Source organism: Primulina huaijiensis, chromosome 4 (assembly GCF_012295235.1).
Source record: "Primulina huaijiensis isolate GDHJ02 chromosome 4, ASM1229523v2, whole genome shotgun sequence".
Classification (NCBI taxonomy): Eukaryota; Viridiplantae; Streptophyta; class Magnoliopsida; order Lamiales; family Gesneriaceae; genus Primulina; species Primulina huaijiensis.
Genome location: NC_133309.1, coordinates 22,052,724 through 22,074,133, shown reverse-complemented (window position 1 = coordinate 22,074,133; position 21,410 = coordinate 22,052,724). Strand labels below are relative to the sequence as shown.

Genomic DNA, 21,410 nt, shown 5'->3' with positions numbered 1-21,410 from the left:
ATTATTTATTATAATTTTTAATAATTAATTTAATTCGAATGAAAAATATAAAAATATAAATATTTATAAGATATGGTAATTATTAAATATTTTGTATTATTTGATTGGGTGATTGAAAAATTAGATATATGAGAAGATTGAAAGGAGAAAATTAAGGAGAATAAAAATAGTAGTCTTTCATCAATACACCAATAAGAGATTTAACTTTAGCATATAATATTTATAAAACTTACGCTAAATTATAATATTTTCATTCTATTCCTAAATTTACATTGTTTATTTTCTATTTAAGCTATTATTATTAATTGAATTTCAATCACAACATAAAAATACAATATTAATATATTATACAAGTAATTATTAATGCTTGCTTGTAAGGTTGAAATTTTATATATCATGATATAAGATTTGTTATGCATCTTAGTATCGATAAATTCGCTAAAAATTTATTGATTTATATTTTAATTCCCGTTTTCACAAAATTCTGGTTTCACCCCAGACTTTGTGTATTCGTTTGCATGAATTTATTGTTCCTCCTTTTTCGAAGGCCCGTAACATGTCAGACATTGTAGGACCGAGTGCTTATCGCTTTACCAAAATCTATAGATGGTGCCAATGGTGCAACTCAAGTATTTTAAACTGTACAACAGCTCAAGCACCACGGTTCGATCGCTCTACTAAGTAAGGATAATTATTGCACCCAACAAACATGAAAGTGAATGTTAATTTAAAAAGATGGTAATATTTATATATTTCAATAAACATGTTTATTCCCCACGATACTGATAAAAATAACTTAAAATAATTTGTTAATGAACATATTGTCAGGAATCCAAAAACATAAGTCAAATGTCAACTTTGACACTCAATTTTCAGTGACTACCAAAATATCTCGACAACTCACAATTTGTGGACAAGATAGTAGCATCACAATTTTAAAATCAAGATGATATTCTCTCATTTATATGAGAAATTCATGATTGAAAATCGATAATATTAGATATATAAATTTAATATAAAATCGTGCGGGCTTATTTAGACCCATCTTTAAATGAGTTGACAAAATTTCAATCCAACCCACTTAAATTATTTGAGTTTTTACTAAGCACATAATTTTAAATGTGATCAATTAACCAAATAATTATTATACTCTGTATACAACAATAAATATATTAATACATTTGAAGATAAAAAAAAGTAATGTATCGACAACAATAAAAAAAATGTTAGAATTAACACTATGATTATTTAATGTCAATATTAAATTTAACATCTTACTAGTAGAATTTAATGATGAGTAAGAATGTATTAATTCAACTTTCAATTTGGGTTTCTGGATTTTGTACATTCTATGTATTTTTTCTGATTTTTCTTTTATTTTAAAATATAAATTATCAAATAGATGAAAATGATTTTTTTCTCTACTACTTATGTGGAATATCAAGTATATACTATATATGATAAAGTAAAATGTTATTTGCATAAACTTATTTGTTGGGTACAATAATTGATCATGTTGGGTAAAGCAATTGAAATGTTGCGCTTGAGCTGCTGTACTATTTAAGATATTTGAGTTGCACTGTTACCATCATCTATAGCTTTTGGTAGAATAGTAAACGCTCGATCCTAGAATTGGTATCAGAGACAAAGTAACGAGTTTGATTTTCACTGATTGTAATTGGAGCAATTATTCGGAGAGAAATTGTTGGGTACAATAATTCTTCCTACTGAGTAGGCGCTTGAGCTACTGTATAGTTTAAAAGATTTGACTTGCATCATTACCATCAATTATAGCTTTTGGAATAAGCGACAAACGCTCGATCTTACATTATTCGATTGTAAAACTAGAAGAAACAAATTGCACCAACTTTTAGTTTTGAATTGGTCCCTGACATGTTACTCGATTTTTAAATTTAGAAGCGTTCTCCAGTTTTCAGATATTGTTGTAGATTAAATTATAATGATTATTTTCAAACTGAAGAAATACACAATAAAACTCGTGTAAGTATTATTAACAAAAACATTTAAATGAAATATTGGATTTGTCGATCATAAAAATAAGAAATAAACAAAGTTTGATCCTTCAGCTATAAATGAGATATTTAAAGAGATTTATAATCGTCACAATAAAACATTACACCTACATGCATTTATCACTGTATTTTACAACTAAAAAGTGAAAAAAAAAATTCCACCTATTATTTTATATCATATTTAAAATAATTATAAATCCAAATTTTCATTATTTTGAGTTGGTATTTGTTATGAAAAATCATTGTGAATAAATTAAATTTGAAAATTCTTATATTTATGTATATCACAGCTTTATATATCAGCCTAAATCTAGGTAATAAAAAAAACTACAAAATGAATGTATTTATCTTTAATGCACACAAATTATATACTAAAGATATATGCCGATTAAGACAACGAAGTAGAGTATATATTCACATATAATAAAATATATAGACAAGAAAACAATAAATAAAAATATTTTTCTTGACATGAATATATTTTTTTGTTTTTAAACTTTTTTTCAGTGAGATGTAGAAGATAAAAGAGAAAAATATTAACTCTTTTGAGTTACAAAAAAAAAAAGAAATGAAATAAGAAGTGTTGTTTTCAATTCATTTTCCAAATTAAATGCATTATACTATAAAGTTTATTATTCAAATTTTATAAATGCAATGAATTTTTCTCAAAATAAGGGTACACAAATTATCCCGTGAAGATATTTAAACAACTAAGAAAATTAAAGATATTATTTTGTAGAGATAATACCAATATGACATTAGAACTTTAATTGTATACTTATGAGTTAATATGAAATATTAAAATAGGTGTCATAATAATTAGTAAAAAGTTAATTTATTGTCAACAATATTATTATTATAAATTGCAAATAAATGCAACATTAAATCAATATTTTTTATATCAGTACGTCAATACTTTTTATGTGATATATTGTTATAATAATATGCAGTTTATATGCTATCAAGTATAAGTGTCTAATAAATTAAAAGTGACTAGAAAAATAGAAACATCCAATAACAATTATTGTCTGATTACATTAAAGAGAATAATAGCCAACAACATTGTAAATAAAAAAATTGCAGATCATTGATCGACCAAAAAATTTTAACAATTGAAGATTATAATAAAATATATGTATTTGTTGAGAGAATATGAAAAATAACAAAAGAAAACGATATGATAAAAAAGATATGAGAAAAAATTGAGTAGTCCAAATATTTTTAAAAAAATTAACCAAATATGTTTTTTTCCAAATTAGTTACATATGCGTGATTAACATGAATTTTCAAAATTTACAATACTATTATATATATAAACAGAGTTTTTTTTTCATATTTAAAATGTTTTTACAAAAATATTTTGTTATGAAAGTAAATATTTATCAATTTTTATGTATTCACCTACCACACTAAATATTTCAAAACAAATAGGAAATAAATATTTAATTAAATGTAAGCATTTTCAATTTCTTTTTAGAATTCAGATTTGTGAAAATATAAACTGTATTTAAATATCTGCATTGAGTATCTGCGTTGATTATATCATTTCATTTAATTTCTATTCTAATTTTGAATTTTGTGTTACTTTTATATATTAAATCTCACCACTCTCTATAATATTAAAAAAAATATAAACTTTTTCTTATATAATATTACAATTTTCAATTTTTAAAAAAGTTTCATCGTAAATTTTTGGTATATTAATTATTTTTAAATTTTTATTATTATATATCTTAATTAAAATTTAAATTTTAATATAAATGTTTTTTAATATGTCTTCGAAAATAATTAAAAAATTTTAAACAAATGTATTTATCTAATAAATTAAAAAATATTTATTTATTATTTAAAATTTCGATAAACAAAATAATATATGATCTTTTAAAATATTTTTTTAATTCTTTTTATTAGTAACAATAATGTTCAACCAAAATACTAAAATGTTAATTCAAATGAAGTTACCTCAAATGACATAAAAAAAATTTATATAATAATATTTAAAATTCAAATATTATATCAATAATTTTAAATAATTATTCAAAAACTAATACTTATTAATTTTCCTCGTTACATACATAAAATAATATTTCGTGGTGAAATGCTGGTCCAATAAAAAGAGTAGTAGAGTCGATGTTGACTAAAACTGCATAAAAATGGATAAAGAAACTTGCCTTCATCTCAAGTGTCCTCTTCATTCTTCATGGTTGACTTCCCTGCATCTTTTGTAAGCTATTGAAGGCCCTTCCTGTGTGTGACTGTGTGTCATCCATTTACATTCGGAGTAACATCTTTGCCGATCAAAATATGGGTGGGAAGTTAGCAATTGATCATCGTTTACTTTGCACTTCAAAGGTACGAGGAATATTGCTAGTGGTCGTTGCAGTATGGTGCATCTGGCTCGTTGGGATTGCGCCGTTTACTCGAAAGAAGAAGAACTTCTTAACCAAGAATGAAGAGCTCGGCCTAACTCCTCAGATGGGGTGAGATTAGTTGTCATACCATTGTCCCACATCAAAAAAATCAAAAATTTAAAATGAGTTTATAATGGCTTACAATGAACTTCTATAGCAATTTGGGTTAATCATTTTCGTAAAGCGACGACGAATACGAAGTAGTTGTTATAGGGACTCATTGTAAAGTCACGCAAGCGCGGGCCCGGGCTTGGGACGTGACAAAATGGTATCAGAGCCGGTCACGGCATGGAACACCTGGAAATAAGTGCTATGCAGAGCAAAGTGCTACGTGCATGAGAGCCACCTCTTGAATCTGCGGGGCACAGTGCTACACGACGGGAGCCAACTCTTGAACCTGTAGGGGCCACCTCTAGATTCTCGGTGCTGGTGGATCGAGGGGTCAGGCCGCGACGAGGACGTCGCGTTCTGAAGGAGGGGTGATTGTGATACCCTTGTCCCACATCAAAAAAATCAAAGATTTAAAATGAGTTTATAATGGCTTACAATGGACTTCTATAGCAACTTGGGTTAATCATTTTCGTAAAGCGAGACGAATACGAAGTAGTTGCTATATGGGCTCATTGTAAAGTCACGCAAGCGCGGGCCCGGGCTCGGGGCGTGACATTAGTTCTTCGAAATTCGTCGAAAACGAGGAGATTTTTGCCACTCAATATCACAAAGATAGGGGGTAGCTTGTATATTTGTCTGGATTCAATGTTTTCTATTGTTATTGTAATGATGAATTCTTCTTCAGATGGAACAGCTGGAATCATTTCAAGTGTGACATTAAGGAAACACTGATTAGAGAAATGGGTGACTCCATTTCTTGAATCTTGAATCAATAATGGATCATAAATGTTATGGTCCAAAAAGAGTTTTATGTTACATGTTTCTTTTGACAGCGGATTCCGTGGTGTCAAACGGGCTTGCTGCTCTAGGATATGAATATATAAATCTTGGTATGTTAACATCGAATGAGCTTCGATTATTCATGTAACATGCTATTTCTTGGTGATGATTTCCTTTGTGATTTCAGATGATTGCTGGGCTGAACTGAATAGAGATTCTCTGGGGAATTTGGTTCCAAAGGCATCTACATTCCCTTCCGGGATCAAAGCACTGGCGGATTNCATATGACGGCACAAGCAAGCTAATATAAATGACAGGGTGTAGATTACTTGAAGTATGACAACTGTAACCATGATGGTACCAGCCCCAAAGAAAGGTGAAATTTTCACTTGTTCAATTGAAGTTTAATAAAATTTTCTTATTATAAATGGCTCATCTAAGGGTGATTTATGGCTCGGCGAAGTAGATATCCTGTTATGGCAAAGGCTTTAATGAGTTCGGGGAGGTCCATCTTCTTCTCCCTCTGTGAATGGTAAGTTATGATTCATATGACAGCAATGGATGACTATTAATATGGAAGTTTCTCTGATATTACTTAGTTATAGCATGACAACAGGAAGAAACTAAGTCGTTTGGCCATGAGGCCTAAGAAACGACATGGAGAAATGCCGATTTAGGTGAAAAATAGGAAACATTCATATTAAATTTGCGAAAGTCTTGTTAAAGATAGATTTTTATAGTATCTTTGATTGATTTCTTGAATTCACACTTGTGATACCATGAGATACCAATAGTTTATAGCAATAAGAGGTGACAATTTTCATGGACTTACTTAGAACAGAACTTATATATCTTCGAACTCCAAATCGCAGGGGACGAGAAGATCCTGCAACCTGGGCCAAATCTCTAGGGAACAGTTGGAGAACAACTGGAGACATTAAAGATATCTGGGAGAGGTGAACAAACTGTTTTCTTGTTACGCTTTCAACTCCCACTTAATTATTTTCATTGCCCTCTATTATGCATAATTACTCAAGAAAGCATAATGGACCTGAGTCATTGCAGATGGTAAATCAATAACATTTTCTGTGATTTAATACTTGTGCTTTTATAGCATGACTTCTCGGGCAGATCTTAACGACAAATGGGCGTCATATGCTGCACCGGGTGGATGGAATGGTAAAGTTACGCTCAACCCCTAAGTTGTGTCATATGGCATTCAATACTAGGAAACTAAAACCAATAATGTATAAAATTGTTTCCTTTGTCATGATTCCAAACAAGTAATTAGAATTATATGGTAACTATGTATTTCATACAAAGTGGGGAAACACGAACTACATTTATCCTAACAAGAATCTTGAAGTTCTGACTGCATGATTTTGGTAGATCCTGATTGGAAATGGCGGCATGACAACCGAAGAATATCGATCACATTTCAGCATATGGGCATTAATGAAAGTAAGTGACAACACTAGCCACCTAGTCCACAAAACAAGGATAAGTTGCACTAAATGGACATTCTTGATATATTGTTTTGGCATTAGGCGCCTCTTTTGATCGGCTGTGATATTCGGTCAATGGACAATGTAACTCGTTCAATTCTAGGCAATGAAGAGGTTATTGCAGTCAACCAGGGTGAGTAATGGAGAAAACTAGTTGGAGGATATTGCTTTGCTTTGTCTGAGAAATCAAACATCAGTATTGACAATTATTTGGCATATTTTGCAGATAAACTTGGTGTTCAAGGGAAGAAGATCAAGAAAGATGGAGACTTAGAGGTTAGAACATGTCACACCCCATCCCATATGTGAACCACTCAATCAAGTTTTATTAATCATATCTCTTTGCAAAGAGAAACAAAAAGGACACCTTTTTTGGGCCCAAAAATGTAATTTTCTCGGCATAAAAGTCTTAGTCTCGAGCCAAGCCGGAGCCTCATTTCATTCTCTACAGAGGAATGAGTGCACTGAAAAATCAGACAAGTTGCTCCCTCGCTTCGCAGTGGCGGCATCTATCTTTTAAGTTCAACTAAGTCATTTCCTAAGACGGCTACGACCCTGATTTGAATGATCTAGCTTATAAGTAAGTAGCTTCTCAAAAGGGTTCAAATTAACAAATTGAGTTGATTATGAATGTAGGTATGGGGAGGAGCTCTGAGTGGGAATAGAGTGGCAGTTGTTCTGTGGAACAGAGGATCTTCTGAATCCACCATTGCAGCTTACTGGTCGGACAGACTCGATCCATCAACTGATGTTGATGCAAGAGATTTATGGGATGTAAGAATCAAACATCATTTTCATTATTCTTTCTATTTTTATTTCTTTTATATAAATAAAAAGAAAAATAAGACATAACCATGTTTTTTTGCCTGTGCAGCATTCAACAAGCTCAGCGAAAGGAAAAATCTCGGCTAGCGTAGCTTCCCACGACGGTAGAATGTATGTTTTGTCTCGAAAATGAAATACGGAGGAGTATTGGGTTTAAATTGCAAATATAGGTCCTCCTTTGTTACGATTGAATCACGCAAAAGTAACAAATTTTGTTTGTGTTGTATTAATTAATGATATTAAAAATATGGAGTTACTCTTTTCTCTGTCTCAAGTAACTTAGCAGCGTAGAGTACTTCATCCAAATACTAAGCAAAACTTCGGGTATCCTTGATTTTTACAAGGCTCATTATACCAGTATTCAACATGAAAAAATGGAGGAAATTATGATTCCTTGTATAATATCAGATCAATCACATGCCAAGGACCAAGAAAACTCGTGTAATATCTAAGTCATTCATTGCTAAAAAAAAAACACCGAGGTTGGTGCTATACAAGTTTGATGGAGAATCTCTTAAGATCAAAGGCTTTTCTTTTGCGCCATTCACTATTCAAGAAGCTGAATTTGAACAACTCGATCTCAAAGCGGGCCAGCCAGCAATTGCATTTCGGATCTTAAACTTCATCCTCATGGTGCCCTCATTCTCTCCACGAAATTTCGGCCCTTCTCTTCGATGTGACGCCTCCTCACCTCAAGTTTTTCCCCCATTTTCTTACCTAACCCAACCATTCGCTCTTTTGTACCAATTCTTCTAGGTCTTGTATCATCTTCTTCTGTGTTATGAATATGTTGTCCCTCTAAAAACTCATGCGATTGGGAAGTAAGAGCATCCGGCTTATCTACTATGCTCTGAGGAACAAAACCTTGCAGTCTATCATTTTTAACTAGAGGGGCTTTAACTTCTTCGTAAGAACTATCTTTCGCTGTCAAGTCGTGCATGGAGCTTGATGAAGCTGCAAGAGGTTCCACATATTTACTAGTTGTTGCTGGGACATGACCAACATTTTTTGATTTTTCCATGTTGGTTTCTGATCTAGGGGGAATTCCATGATTGGCTTCTACGTTGTGTGTTGCTTCCCCAGATTGGAAGCTCGGTACTTCTCGTTTTGTGCTATTAGTAACAGAATCTTTATACCAAATGAATGGAGCGACATTCCTAGGGACCCAGTCATCTTTCTCGGCTAACATCCAAGGAATACCAAGACTCTCACGGTTAGGAAGAACCAAGGTTTCACGAATAGCCACCTGAAAGAAAGATGCGGGGATCAGTTTCGGATTCCTGATGATCGTGGATAAACAAACTAATCCAGGGAAAGCTAAATCCCATTATTTTAGTGATGCATATATAAAATCAAGAAAAGTGCTCAGTGGCAAACAAGCGCAAGACATATACATATTGATGCATAAATCTCCATGATTTTGCTCAGATCAAGATGAAATATGTAATAAGACCGAATCTTTGCCACTTTACCAAAAGCTATACCTGGTGGTAATTGTGCAACTCAAATATTTAAAATCATACATACCACGTTTCGATTGATCTACCCAGCAGAGACAATTATTGCACCCAACAATCTCCTCCCAATAATTGCACTTTTTGCAATCAATGAGAATCAAACCCGTGAATTTGGCTCTAATATCAATTGTAGAACCGAGTGTTAATGCTTTACCAAAAGTTATAGCAAATGGTAATTGTGCATTCAAATACTTTAAATCGTACAACAGCTCAAACACCACGTTTCGATTGCTCTACCCAGCAGAGATAATTATTGCACCAAACAGTGTATTTCAAACGGTTTGGAGATTCAACATATGCTACTAGAACAAGAATAATGCTATGACTTCAACTCTTAGATTGGGTGGAGAACATGTACTTGAAAAGGAATGTCAAATTTCAAGTGGTACGGATTACGGTTTGGATGAAAGATCATGGTAGATATTGCCAAGATGACCAATTCAATTCCATAACAACATCATGTACAGTTCATTACCGTTCCATGCATATTTTTGTCAAACAAATGAAATGTAAAAAATAGCAAAACATATATTATTGCAACTATTATCCAAATTATTTATTTACGCTATCGAACCATTAAACATCAAATGTAGTGAAGTATGAGTGCTGAAACAATTTAAAAAATACATCTGTATAATTCCTAAAAGATATCAATTAATGAACTCCAACACCCATGAAAATATTTCATTTCCATGCTGGTGTTGCTTACAGTGTAAATCTAATGTATATTCAATGATATTAATATAAGAAAAACTGCTCGTTTGGCTAAGTGTATTGACGAGACGGAACAAAATCATATAATATTTCATCTTGGGAATCACGTATTATCAATATCACTGAAAACTCAATAATCATGTTGATTAATCAATTTACCACTTGTGAAAAAAGAATGAAAATTCAGGTGTTGATACATGAGGGTAATAAATCTATGGTTTTTTTCTAAATCTTTCCCGTGTTCATTTATCATATTTTGTATATACTACCCATTTATTCGTCATTCCACGCCAGATATAAGGTCCATCTCACTGCCTTTTCCCATTCCATGCCAAAATGAGCAACAGAGCCAAAAGGCACTACGTGATGTTTAAAAAAAGTAAAAAAAGTAAGTGGCCCTCGAGCAAAATATAATTTTAAATGAAATATGAACAACCATATGTATAACAAGTGGAACGTTTAGGTTTTTGGATTTGGATAAATAGGTATGATAAGGAAATTGGAGAAACTATAAAAATAAGTGAGAAAGATAACCACAAGATATACGAAATAATACATTTATGGAAATAGTTATATACGTAGAGATAGACAATAAAGAAATATATTAGCAAACAAAAATCTGACCTTAAATCGACTAATCAGCAACAGATCAAGGTGCCCACTTGTGATTTTGCGCTCTCCAACAGAAGAATCCAAGTTAAAATCAATATCAGGCATAGATGTGAACCCAAACCAAATTTGATCTGACGGTGGAGGTTTCACGTACAGTCGCATGGTTCCACGAAGAGAAGAAATCTTGATCCTTAATGTGATAGGAACCTTCACCCAATAAAGAATAATCAAGATAGAGACGAAATTCCACATTTTGTTGCAATTCATGGCTTCGTAGAAACAAGCATTTGTGACACTATCCCCAAACTATGGAGGTTAAAGGAGCTAAATGACAACAGAATCGTCCAAAAGACCACATTTGTGCATCTCCTGGAATACCAAAACTACCAAAACCCACTCTCTCCACCCCCTTGCACTTCTAAATAGTAAAATAAAATTATTGGTCCACATATAACACTAACTCAATCCAACAGATGTTGCGGAAGGGGGATGAGATGAAAAGAAGAAAATGAAAAAACTAGAAGTAGTGCAATTTATCTCCATCAAACAGTTACTGTTGAATGGCATGCAATCAAGGTTTCTCGTGCAAGTGTGTTGGGGAGGCTCAAGAATATGGATTAGTTCAAAAGGCCAGCCAAAAGGCAAACATTAATGAATGATTTCTTTATTAAACACAAGATGGATGAAGTGAACAAATTGAGTCATATATCCTCTTGTAGAGCAGGCATACTTTTTAAATAAGACCATGACAGTCAATGAATATGATATAATCTGAAATCAATTTCTACTTTATTCTATTAGCACATATTTAGTGACTGATTAAAAAGGATTATAAATATTGGAACATGAATAGTTGGAATTTAAGCTATTATGATCAATCTGATCATCGAAATCTGGATATAATAAATTAAACAATTCTAAATTTTTAATAAACTTGCTCCATCACATTTTCACAATCTCTTTCGAGTTAAACGAAAACTTTATGGGGAAATTCAAATATTGCAAGTAGCCCAAAATTGAATTCCACCAAACCGAGGCACGCTGGACCAACAAATTCACCAAGTATACACTGCATGCTGAAATCTTAAGGAAGAGAAAATGCCTTGGCTACAGTCTAATGCTATGCATCTAAACATAATAGCAGGTCCGTTTTCAACATGAAATAGATTGATTGATGGATGAAACACCTACAGAAGAAAGGAGGCATTTACAGACCTGTGAGACCTGTCTGGCGATAGAATGCAGCATAGACTTCCATCTAGACGTTTGAGATGATACATTTTGAGTACTTTTGGGATTGTCATTCTCACCTGTGAATTTTTTAAGGTAATATAAATGACAAATGGTAATATAAATGACAAATGATGAGAAAAGTAAACAAAATACCTTTGACGAAAGCCCAAGACAATTATGATACAGTTTAAGGAAACAACATTTAACAAAACAGTTAATTCAGATGACAAAAAGATTATATTTCTTATTATGCTCCAAGTCAATTATGATACTGTCTATGGAAAAGACATTTAACAATTCAGCTCAGTTGACCTCTAGTACAGCACGAACCAACAATTGAGAAAAGGTGTAGGGTCTATAAATTATTTTAAACGCAGGGCTGGATTTTCAGGTACCCAAAAATTGTCCAATCAGCTGCTAGGCCACAACTAACAAACACAATAAAAACTCATGCTTCTTTCAAAAAATTTATGTGTCTCGATAATTTTGTAGTAACTATCAATATGGTCACAAGATAACTCAATTATCACCATTGTTCAGCATAGCATAGCATAGCACAACATATGATACAACACAAGTCAAACTGCACTGATTTAACAAAACCACCTGGCCCAGGTTTTGCTTCATCTTTTTGTTTTGTTTCATCCATCACGTCTTCAGAATGCTTCAGTTGTTCTCCAATACTTTCAAAATCTGCAAGGATACCAGATGTGACATCACCAACCTCATTCGTCTCCAACTGCATTTTTTCTCCTTCCAATTCCAGTTCTCGAACTTCAAGCCTTGTCTCAAAATTAAGAATTGTGCCTCCTAAATAATCTACATCAATTTCCAAGGCCCACATCTCAGTCATATTTGAGGGATGGACCCTCATCGCAAGAATTCGTGGAGGCAGAGTACCAGGATCCATAGCTGTACATGTGACTTCACCGATGTAATTGGGCATTCGCATGTTGGATAATGCTTTCTATAGCATTGCATGGTACAAAAATTAGTCAAATACACGAAACATACTCATACACTGATTTTAGCACCAGTGAATGAACTGCACGAATACATACCTTTCAAAGTAACGTCCTAATTTTTTGATGGAACAATTTTAAACTCATCATAAAAGAAAAACAAATAAGAACCCAAATATTTTCTGTTTTCAGAACTAAACTCCTTGCCACTCAAATCAACAGGTGTTCTTGTTGAATTAATGTAGAAAATATATTAAGTGTTTATGGAAAAGATTTTAATTGTCTATATTTTTGTAAATATCGATTGAGATAGAATTAGAAGATTTGATAGGATATTATATACTTTTAGAATGATACAATAATATTTTCTTGTTTCCTTAATTAATGAGATTGCTTCCTACTGTAATCTATAAATGATGTAACATCGTATTCATCAATAATATGCGGAATTCATTGTCTTCCTCTGCGTTTTTATGGTATCGAGAGCCTGAGGCTTTTTCACTCGGTTTTTTCACATCTGGTGCAACCATGTCGACGGATTCAAGAAAGTCCGATTCCTCTGATTCCTCGAAAGCGTCCGTCAGCAACAACACTCCAGCTCCGATTGCACCTCTGTCCGGGAGCAATCTTTCATCTCTTCATATTACAGCACACAAACTCGACAAAAGAACTACTTATAATGGGCACAATCGGTAAAGATTATTGTCTGTGGACGTGGAAAATAGGGTTACCTCACCGGAGACCTTCCTTCTCCCAAGCAAATTCGACCCATCTTATAAAATTTGGATGGCTGAAAATTCTATTGTGCTAGCGTGGCTGATCAACTCCATGGAACCACAGATAAGCCATCGCTATCTATGGCTGAAAAAGGCGTTGGACCTTTTTCTTGATGATCAATCCATGTTAAGTGCAGCACCAAATCCAGAAATAATCTTGAAAAAGAAAGGGTGTTTGATTTTCTGGCTGACCTTAATCGGATCCTAGACGATGTTCGTTGCAGCACTGTTGCTCATGATGCTTTCCCCTCTCCCGAAGATGCATTTGCAGAAGCTCGACGTGAGGAAGTTCACCGCAAGGTGATGCTTACTGATGATATCTATCCACCTCTGTCAGCCCCTGAAGCATCGGTCTTAGTGTCCAACAAACAGCCTGCACAAGGAACACGATCAAGCAAACGTCTTGGTGTGAACACTGTAACAAACCAGGCCATACAAAAGACAAGTGCTGGGACATCTATGGTAAACCATCTAATTGGCAACCTCGGAAAAAATCTGATGGTCGAGGATGTCACACTCAATCCAGCCAAGAGAACACTAGTCCAGCGGGTGTCTCTGCCCCATTTAGCAAATAGCAGATTGCTCAGATCAAGGAATACTGCGCTCATCACTTAGGGGTCGATAAATCCTCCATCCAGCTCCACGATCGGGTCATGCTCAGTTACTCAATCTGATAAAATTCATTCGTCTTCATTTACTCCTATTACAGACCCTTGGATCATTGATTCGGGGGCCTCGGATCATATGACAGGTGATTGTTTATTTTGTTCATATTTTCCTTGTTCTCGTCGAACCACTGTAAAAATTGCTGATGGGTCTTTAACTCTGGTTGCCAGCATCAATTATCTCCACATAATTCTCTCAAATCTGTTTTTCATGTCCCTGCTTTGAAATGCAATTTGATCTCTGTTAGCAAAACCACACTTGATATGGGACTCTACTACTTAGGATACTTCATTAGGCAGTCCACGGTCCTTGACGTCCCTTGTTACTTTTGCTTATTCCAATTATATTGATAGGAAAATAATGTCATGGCATTACAAACTTGGCCATCCTAGTTTTTCGTATTTAAAGCTAGTGTTCCATCTTTGTTTAGTAATAAAACTCCTAATTCATTCCAATGTTAAGTGTGTCAGTTAGCTAGGCGTACTCGTTCTTCTTTTTCTCCTACCCATATACTCCTTCTGCCCCATTTACTTTAATTCACGATGACATGTAGGGGCCATCACAAAGCACCACGTCCCATGAAAAAATGGTTTCTCACTTTCATTGATGATCATACACGGGTTATATGGGTTTATCTTCTTCGTGACAAACTTGAAACTAGCCAAACATTTAAAGCCTTTCACAAGATGATACAAACCCAATTCCAAACCAATATCTGCAGATAATGGAAAAGATTATTTTAACTCAACCTTAGGAAAATATTTGTTGGAACACGGAATTATACACCAAAGTTCATGTGTGGATACTCCCCAACAAAAAAGAGTTTCTGAAAGGAAGAACCGTCACCTCTTGGAAGTAGCTCGTGCCTTCATGTTTACCATGAACGTCCCAAAATATTTGTCGGGAGATGCCATCCTTACAGCTGCCTAACTCATAAATCGCCTTCCAAGTCGCTCACTCCTTTTTCAAATACCTCTCTCTCTCCTCCAAAATACATATCCACATATTTCCCGATCCCATAACCTACCTTTAAAAACATTTGGCTGCACAGTGTTTGTACACGTTCACGCTCATCGCAATAAACTTGATCCTCGAACTTTAAAAACCGTCTTCCTCAGGTACTTTCCAACTCAGAAAGTTATTGTTGTTATTGTCCTCGCACCAAAAAAACATGTCTCATGCAATGTAACCTTTTTCGAAGACACTCAACTTCACTTTAAGGGAGGAATAATCCTATTCATGATGAAGCTCGTTTTTCTTGGGACACTTTTCCCATACCTGATACTACAATCGATAACACAATTATTCCCACAATCATTTCTTCGTGTGATCACCCTCAAACCCATGATACTACAACTGCAAACAATTATTCCACTCCAAATCACAATGAAGAATCGGAAACAATGAGAGTTTCAAGGAGTCAACAAGAAATTCGAATGTACTCAATAAGAGTCAAACCTCAAGCTGATAGAGAACTTGTGAATCCTAGTTAAAGTCATGAAGAGGAACCGGTGGTAGATCATCAGCCTCTAGACAAATCAAGTATTGTTCTTGATCTTGACATACCAATTGCAGTAAGAAAAGGTGTAAGATTGTGTACCAAGCATCCTATCTCCAAGTTTGTGTCATATTATAATCTATAGCCTTAATTTCGTGATTTTACTTTGAAAATAACCGATATATTGATTCCCAGGTCTATCACGGAGACATTATCCACCCCTCAGTGGAAAATAGTAGTTCTCGAAGAAATGTGTGCCTTGAAACAAAACTATCTGGAGTTTGGTACAATTACCTCCAGGAAAAAATGTTGTGGGCTGCAAATGGGTCTTCACAGTCAAGATAAGGCAGATGGTTCTGTTAAAAGAAATAAAGCACGTTTGGTAGCCAAAAGCTTCACTAAAACGTATGAGATTGATTATACTGAGACTTTCGCTCTTGTTGCCAAATTGAATATTATTAGAATACTTTTATCTCTGGCAACAAACCTTGAATGGCTTCTACATCAAATTGATATAAAGAATGCATTTCTAAATGGGGAACTCGATGAAGAAGTTTATATGAGTCAGCCTCCATGATTTGAAGAAATAGGGGTAAAAACAATGCTTAAGCTCAAAAAATCACTATATGGGATGAAACAGTCTCCTCGTGCACGATTTGACAAATTCTCCAAAGTAATAAAGGGGCTTCGATACTTTCAAGGACAAGACGATCACACACTCTTTATCAAACAGTCTACAAAAAGAAGCATCATCATTCTTATAGACTATGTCGATGACATCATTCTAACCGGAAATTACGGTGAAGAAATGGAGAAAATCAAGAGGATGATGGCAAGAGAATTCGAAATTAAAGATCTCGGAGCCCTGCAGTATTTCTTGGGAATGGAAATTGCTATAAGCAAACAGGGTATCTCAGTTTCCCAAAGAAAATACATATTAGATCTTCTACAAAGAACATGTATGTTAGAATGCAAGCCAAGCAAACCCCAATTGAATTGGGAGATAAAGCAAAACTTATTGAAGGAAGACCGGTTGACAAAGAAAGCTAGCAACGCCTAGTAGAAAAACTCATCTATCTCTCACACGCGCGTCCTGATATTGCCTTTTTAGTAAGCTTAGTAAGCCAATACATGCATTCACCATGTCAAGGTCACTTCAATGCAGTACATCGAATCTTGAGATACTTGAAGCAAACTCTTGGGAGACGATTATTCTTTGCAAAGACTAATGATCGAAGTGTGAACGCTTTCACCGATGCAGATTGGGCCGGTTCCATCAATGATTGAAAGTCAACCTCTGGGTAGTGTACGATGATATAGGGGAATTTAGTAATATGACGAAGCAAAAAACAGTCGGTTGTTGCAAGAAGCAGTGGTGAAACAGAATCTAGGGTTATGGCTCATGGGTATGCAAACTAATCTGGATAAAAAATGTGATGGAAGAGTTAAAATTCAGTTTGAAGGTCCTATGAAACTGTATTGTGATAATAAGTCAACAATCAGCATAGCTCACAATCATGTTCACCATGACCGAACCAAGCAAGTGGAAGTAGATCCACACTTCATTAGGGAAAAAGTGGACAAAGGCATCCTTTGTATTTAAAATGTGCCTACATCCCACCAACTTGCAGATCTTCTTACAAAGAGATAAATTGAACAAACTCTTGAGATTCTTATTGGCAAACTTGGCCTCATCAACATTCATAGTCAAGTTTGAAGGGGAGTGTAGAAAAGATTTTAAGTGTTTATAGAAAATATTTTAATCGTATATATTTTTGCAAATATTGATTGAGATAGAATTATAAGATTTGATAGGATATTTTATACTTTTAGAATGATATGATAATATTTTCTTGTCTCCTTAATTTATGGGAATGCTTCCTGTTGTAATCTATAAATGATGTAACATCGTATTCATCAATAATATGCAGAATCCATTTTCTTCCTCTTCGTTTTAATTAATTATTTATTAAATTGGCATTTGACCAACTCTTTTATGTTAGGGTATTGCAGCCGATTATAGTACTTAAACAAATGACCTGTACAAGCAGTACTTGGTGTCCCATCTGTATTACTAGTTGATAACACTTACACTTGCTATACAATCGCAATTACTCGACCAAAATTCTTTCTAGTTTTCATTAGTCTCACTATGTTGATAACCTATAATTATCCTTTAATAGCAAGATCATGTAACGGATACCGGAGATATCAACTGCAATTTCACGTTCTATATGCAAGTTAAAATATGCTCTTATAGTATTATGGATGTATAACTTGTGGCACATTTTGTCAAACATGGTCTAATGCGCTTCAGCATATGGAACTAGGAACAAATAGATATCACGAACCTGTATCCTTTGTTGCATTGAATCCTTAATCTTCGGATTATTTTTTACGTCAAAGAAAAGTCGTGAAATCAACAGGTTCAAACACATTGTTCCTTCATCAAAATCTGCATCAGATATTCCAGATAAATGGTTTCTGCTTCCTGAATCAGTTGATGTTGAAATCGATGACGACAAACAAGTATCATCAAAAGAAACATTCAGAGGCTTTTCTATTGAGGCAACTTTTCGTGAACCATAGGAAAGAATCGAGTCTTGGAATGAGTGAGATTTCACACTTAATTTTTTATCTTCGTGGCCTGATATTGAAGTGCCACCAAGTTTATATTCTTGCTCTTTTTTAGAAGCCTTCTTTGCAAGTTTTTTCAGGAAGTGGCGAACTTTTGATGAAGAATTGTCAACTTTTACCGACTTATCAAGCAATTCAGCACCGAAACCTGCAGAGGGCCTCAAAACCGAAGGGCATCCCACATTTAGTGCTGCTAGGTATTTCTGAAACTCCACACTCAAAGTGGAAAACCACCTATTTCTGTCATCATCATCACATGAAGCAAGACGAAGTGCTTTACACCAGGATTCCTTCTCCCAAGATGTCTCAAGATATAGGTAAACAACGTTATATCCCTTATATACAACTGAATCCTTGCTCTCCAATTTGATTGGGTACCTTTTAGCCCTGTTATAAGAAAAGGAAAGGAAAACTAATCTAAGTTACAACTCTTCCAGAAATTGAAACATAAAACATTAGAAGAAGATATAAGTCAATTGAAAATTCCAGAACAATAAATTTCTGCAATCCAAACGGGATCCAGGAAATTAATAAAAGTAAGTTGAAGAATTTTATTTTGGAGACCCATGAAAAAATAGATATAATTTCAGAGTACCCATGAAGATAGATAAACTCCAAAGAAAACTGAAAACTGTACTGTATTATTGCCATGAATATAGTCTTATCATCACTTAGATTTCTGATAACAAACTCACATATCCTTGAAGGCATGAAGCAAAATAAAAATCCTTACAATTAGAAAACATCAAGTCAATAACTAGAGAAGCCAAGCCAAGCCATTAATTTAACCAAGATCAGTATTATCCATGAAATGGGTCTTATTTTCCTATAAAGTATGTCACTGAGGAAGAGTCTTATTGGTTTACTCATTGTTCGATAGTCATATTCAAAATCTCTAGCTGACCTATTCATAGGAATTTTTTTCGAGTCTATAACGCTTATATGATCTATTTGGTTAGATTAAGCTCCTTATTAGAAAACAGTGTGGTATAAATTCTCGCAACCTGGCAAGTATAAATGTTTGTTGTCTATATTTTAGCTCAAAAAACAGGAATATGTCAAATTCTTAAGGATTACTGCTTGAAGCACTCTATAGCAGAAACTAGAACATCCAAGCGCTCAGAATCAGCCAAATTATAACTGTACTCATAATCAAAACAAGAATTTTGTTCTTCCCCTTTTGAGTCAGAACACATTCTACTCACTGATTATTAGTAAGGTACTCTTTGAATGAAATAATAAAATATAAAAAACCCCAACAACATGCCCATTAATCCTCTACAAGGAAAGGCATAACAATCACAACATAATATACCAAATGGCGTATCAATGTGACTAGAATCTGAGTCATCAGACATTTTTAAGTCAACTAAAATGTGTCTAGAAAAAATAAAATCACCATTTTTTTGAGGACAAGCTTGTTGCAGAAACAGCAGCAATTTTGCAGCATTTGAGTGAAATCTTTGCCTGGGAACCATCGGACTCGGTTAGAATCAGGCAACGATCTTTAAGTTTTGCATATTTTTTTACAGGTGAAACCTCGAGGATATCTTTTCTTCGCCTTTGCTCCGCAGGCAATTTGCCATCACACCAAGATTTTGGAACTTTTTCTGGTTCTAAAACCCATAGAGCCCCCTGGACAAAGCAACAATTGAATGAAAAAGAACACGAAAACAGGTTAAATATGGTAAAGAAAATTAAAAATTTTCTACACAGGAAAATTTCTAACTAGTGCGAAGGCCAGACACGAGTAGAGATATAAGAGGTTTAAGAGGAAGTCGAAGAACATAATGCAAACAAAAGGGGCACACTATGATGTGACAATTTATTACTAAAAGAAGAATGATAAACTAATTTTGCTGTAACTCCCCCATCCCATGGTTTTTGCTAGATTTCAAACGGGAAACTTTACTGTTATTATAATGACATGTCTGTGACGTATCAATTGCCTCAAATTGTTTCGGACTAGGTGTCATAACTAGCCCAAGAAAATAATTATATACTAGAACAAATCAGATTAACAAAATCAGTTTTTGATGCAGTTGAAAGGAAGCGGAGGTTGGTGACATCCATGAATCTTGCCTCAGATCCAGTTACAGAAGTTGGGTCTTCAGCATGGATACGAGCCTAGTAGCTAAACCAACTATTGAACCACTGTTATACATTTAACAAATGTAAAGGGGATATTCGCGTGAATTTCAATACACATGATCTCCTGTGATGGGAAAGAATATTTGTAAGTAGGAGAGCATTCCCACAAAGCTTTTTTCAAGGGGCAAAGGCATATTTACGACCTAGAACAACGCATTTGAACAGAAAGATAATCAAGAAAAAACGCTGCTTCATTTTCATCATAATCGCATAACTCTAATTCAAGTACGATTGATATTCCACCTCATGATTCTTCGTTTCAGAGTCAAAACAGTAACGGAAACGACTACATCCTAGAGAGACAGACACCGAATTGTATAAACCTGCTTTTCATGTAAAGATGAACTGAGGTCGTCATACAGAACGGACGCCGCATCCTTGGCCTTGATTTCTTCTCGATCAACTTTCCGAGTCAAACGGCGTAAAAAAATCCAGAGCCCCACCGCCTCCATTGCGACAGCGGTAACCGCCCCAAGAACGAAAACCGCCAGCAGAAGCAGCACCATTGCTACACCACCACTTGGTGATTCACTCCGAAAACCGCAATCGAATCCCGTTATCAAAACGAATTGATTCGAACAGCTCGATCTATTGAATTAGCAAGTAGAAAAAATATCATTCTGGTTTGAATTGAATAACAGCGAGTCAAACAATTATTTATTATTTAAAAAAATAAGTGCAAACCGCCGCATGAACTAAGATTTCATACAAAAATGATTTTTTTTAAACATACAAGTGAAAATGAAATGGCTGACAAAGAACTCGCTCGATACCAAATTTTAAGTCTTGAGTCGTCAACCACGGGTCAATTTTATGACAAATATTTCTGGCTCGATCTATTCATGAAAAAATATTACTTTTTATATCAAAAGTGTTATTTTGTAAATGACAAAAACTTGTGTGAGATGGTCTCACAGGTCGTATTTTTGAGACGGATCTCTTATTTGGGTCATCCATGAAAAAGTATTATTTTTTATGC

The 21,410-nt window shown here is 34.3% G+C and overlaps 1 protein-coding gene and 1 pseudogene across 1 annotated transcript; one reads left to right on the top strand and one right to left on the bottom strand.

Annotated features, from left to right (window-relative positions):
• Window positions 1-4,167: 4,167 nt before the first annotated feature.
• On the top strand, window positions 4,168-7,929 carry LOC140975434 (alpha-galactosidase-like; annotated as a pseudogene).
• Window positions 7,930-8,107: 178 nt separating this feature from the next.
• LOC140975432 (uncharacterized) lies at window positions 8,108-21,127 on the bottom strand. The gene is made up of 7 exons (XM_073439140.1): window positions 20,755-21,127; window positions 19,680-19,915; window positions 17,995-18,667; window positions 12,348-12,708; window positions 11,724-11,818; window positions 10,521-10,715; window positions 8,108-8,911 (listed from the first exon to the last, which is right to left on the bottom strand). The coding sequence occupies exons 1-7, from the start codon at window positions 20,935-20,937 to the stop codon at window positions 8,294-8,296; spliced, it is 2,361 nt and encodes a 786-aa protein (XP_073295241.1). The 5' UTR covers window positions 20,938-21,127; the 3' UTR covers window positions 8,108-8,293.
• Between the last annotated feature and the right edge of the window lie 283 nt (window positions 21,128-21,410).

Bases quoted from the DNA above. Each gene is read 5' to 3' on its own strand.
- LOC140975432 (XM_073439140.1), bottom strand. From the start codon at position 20,937: ATGGTGCTGCTTCTGCTGGCGGTTTTCGTTCTTGGGGCGGTTACCGCT. The intron at 12,709-17,994 runs GTTCGTGATATC...GCAATGCTATAG, and splicing joins CAATGCAACAAAGGATACAG to AAAGCATTATCCAACATGCG. The intron at 10,716-11,723 runs GTCTGTAAATGC...TATTGGGTGAAG, and splicing joins TCGCCAGACAGGTCTCACAG to GTTCCTATCACATTAAGGAT.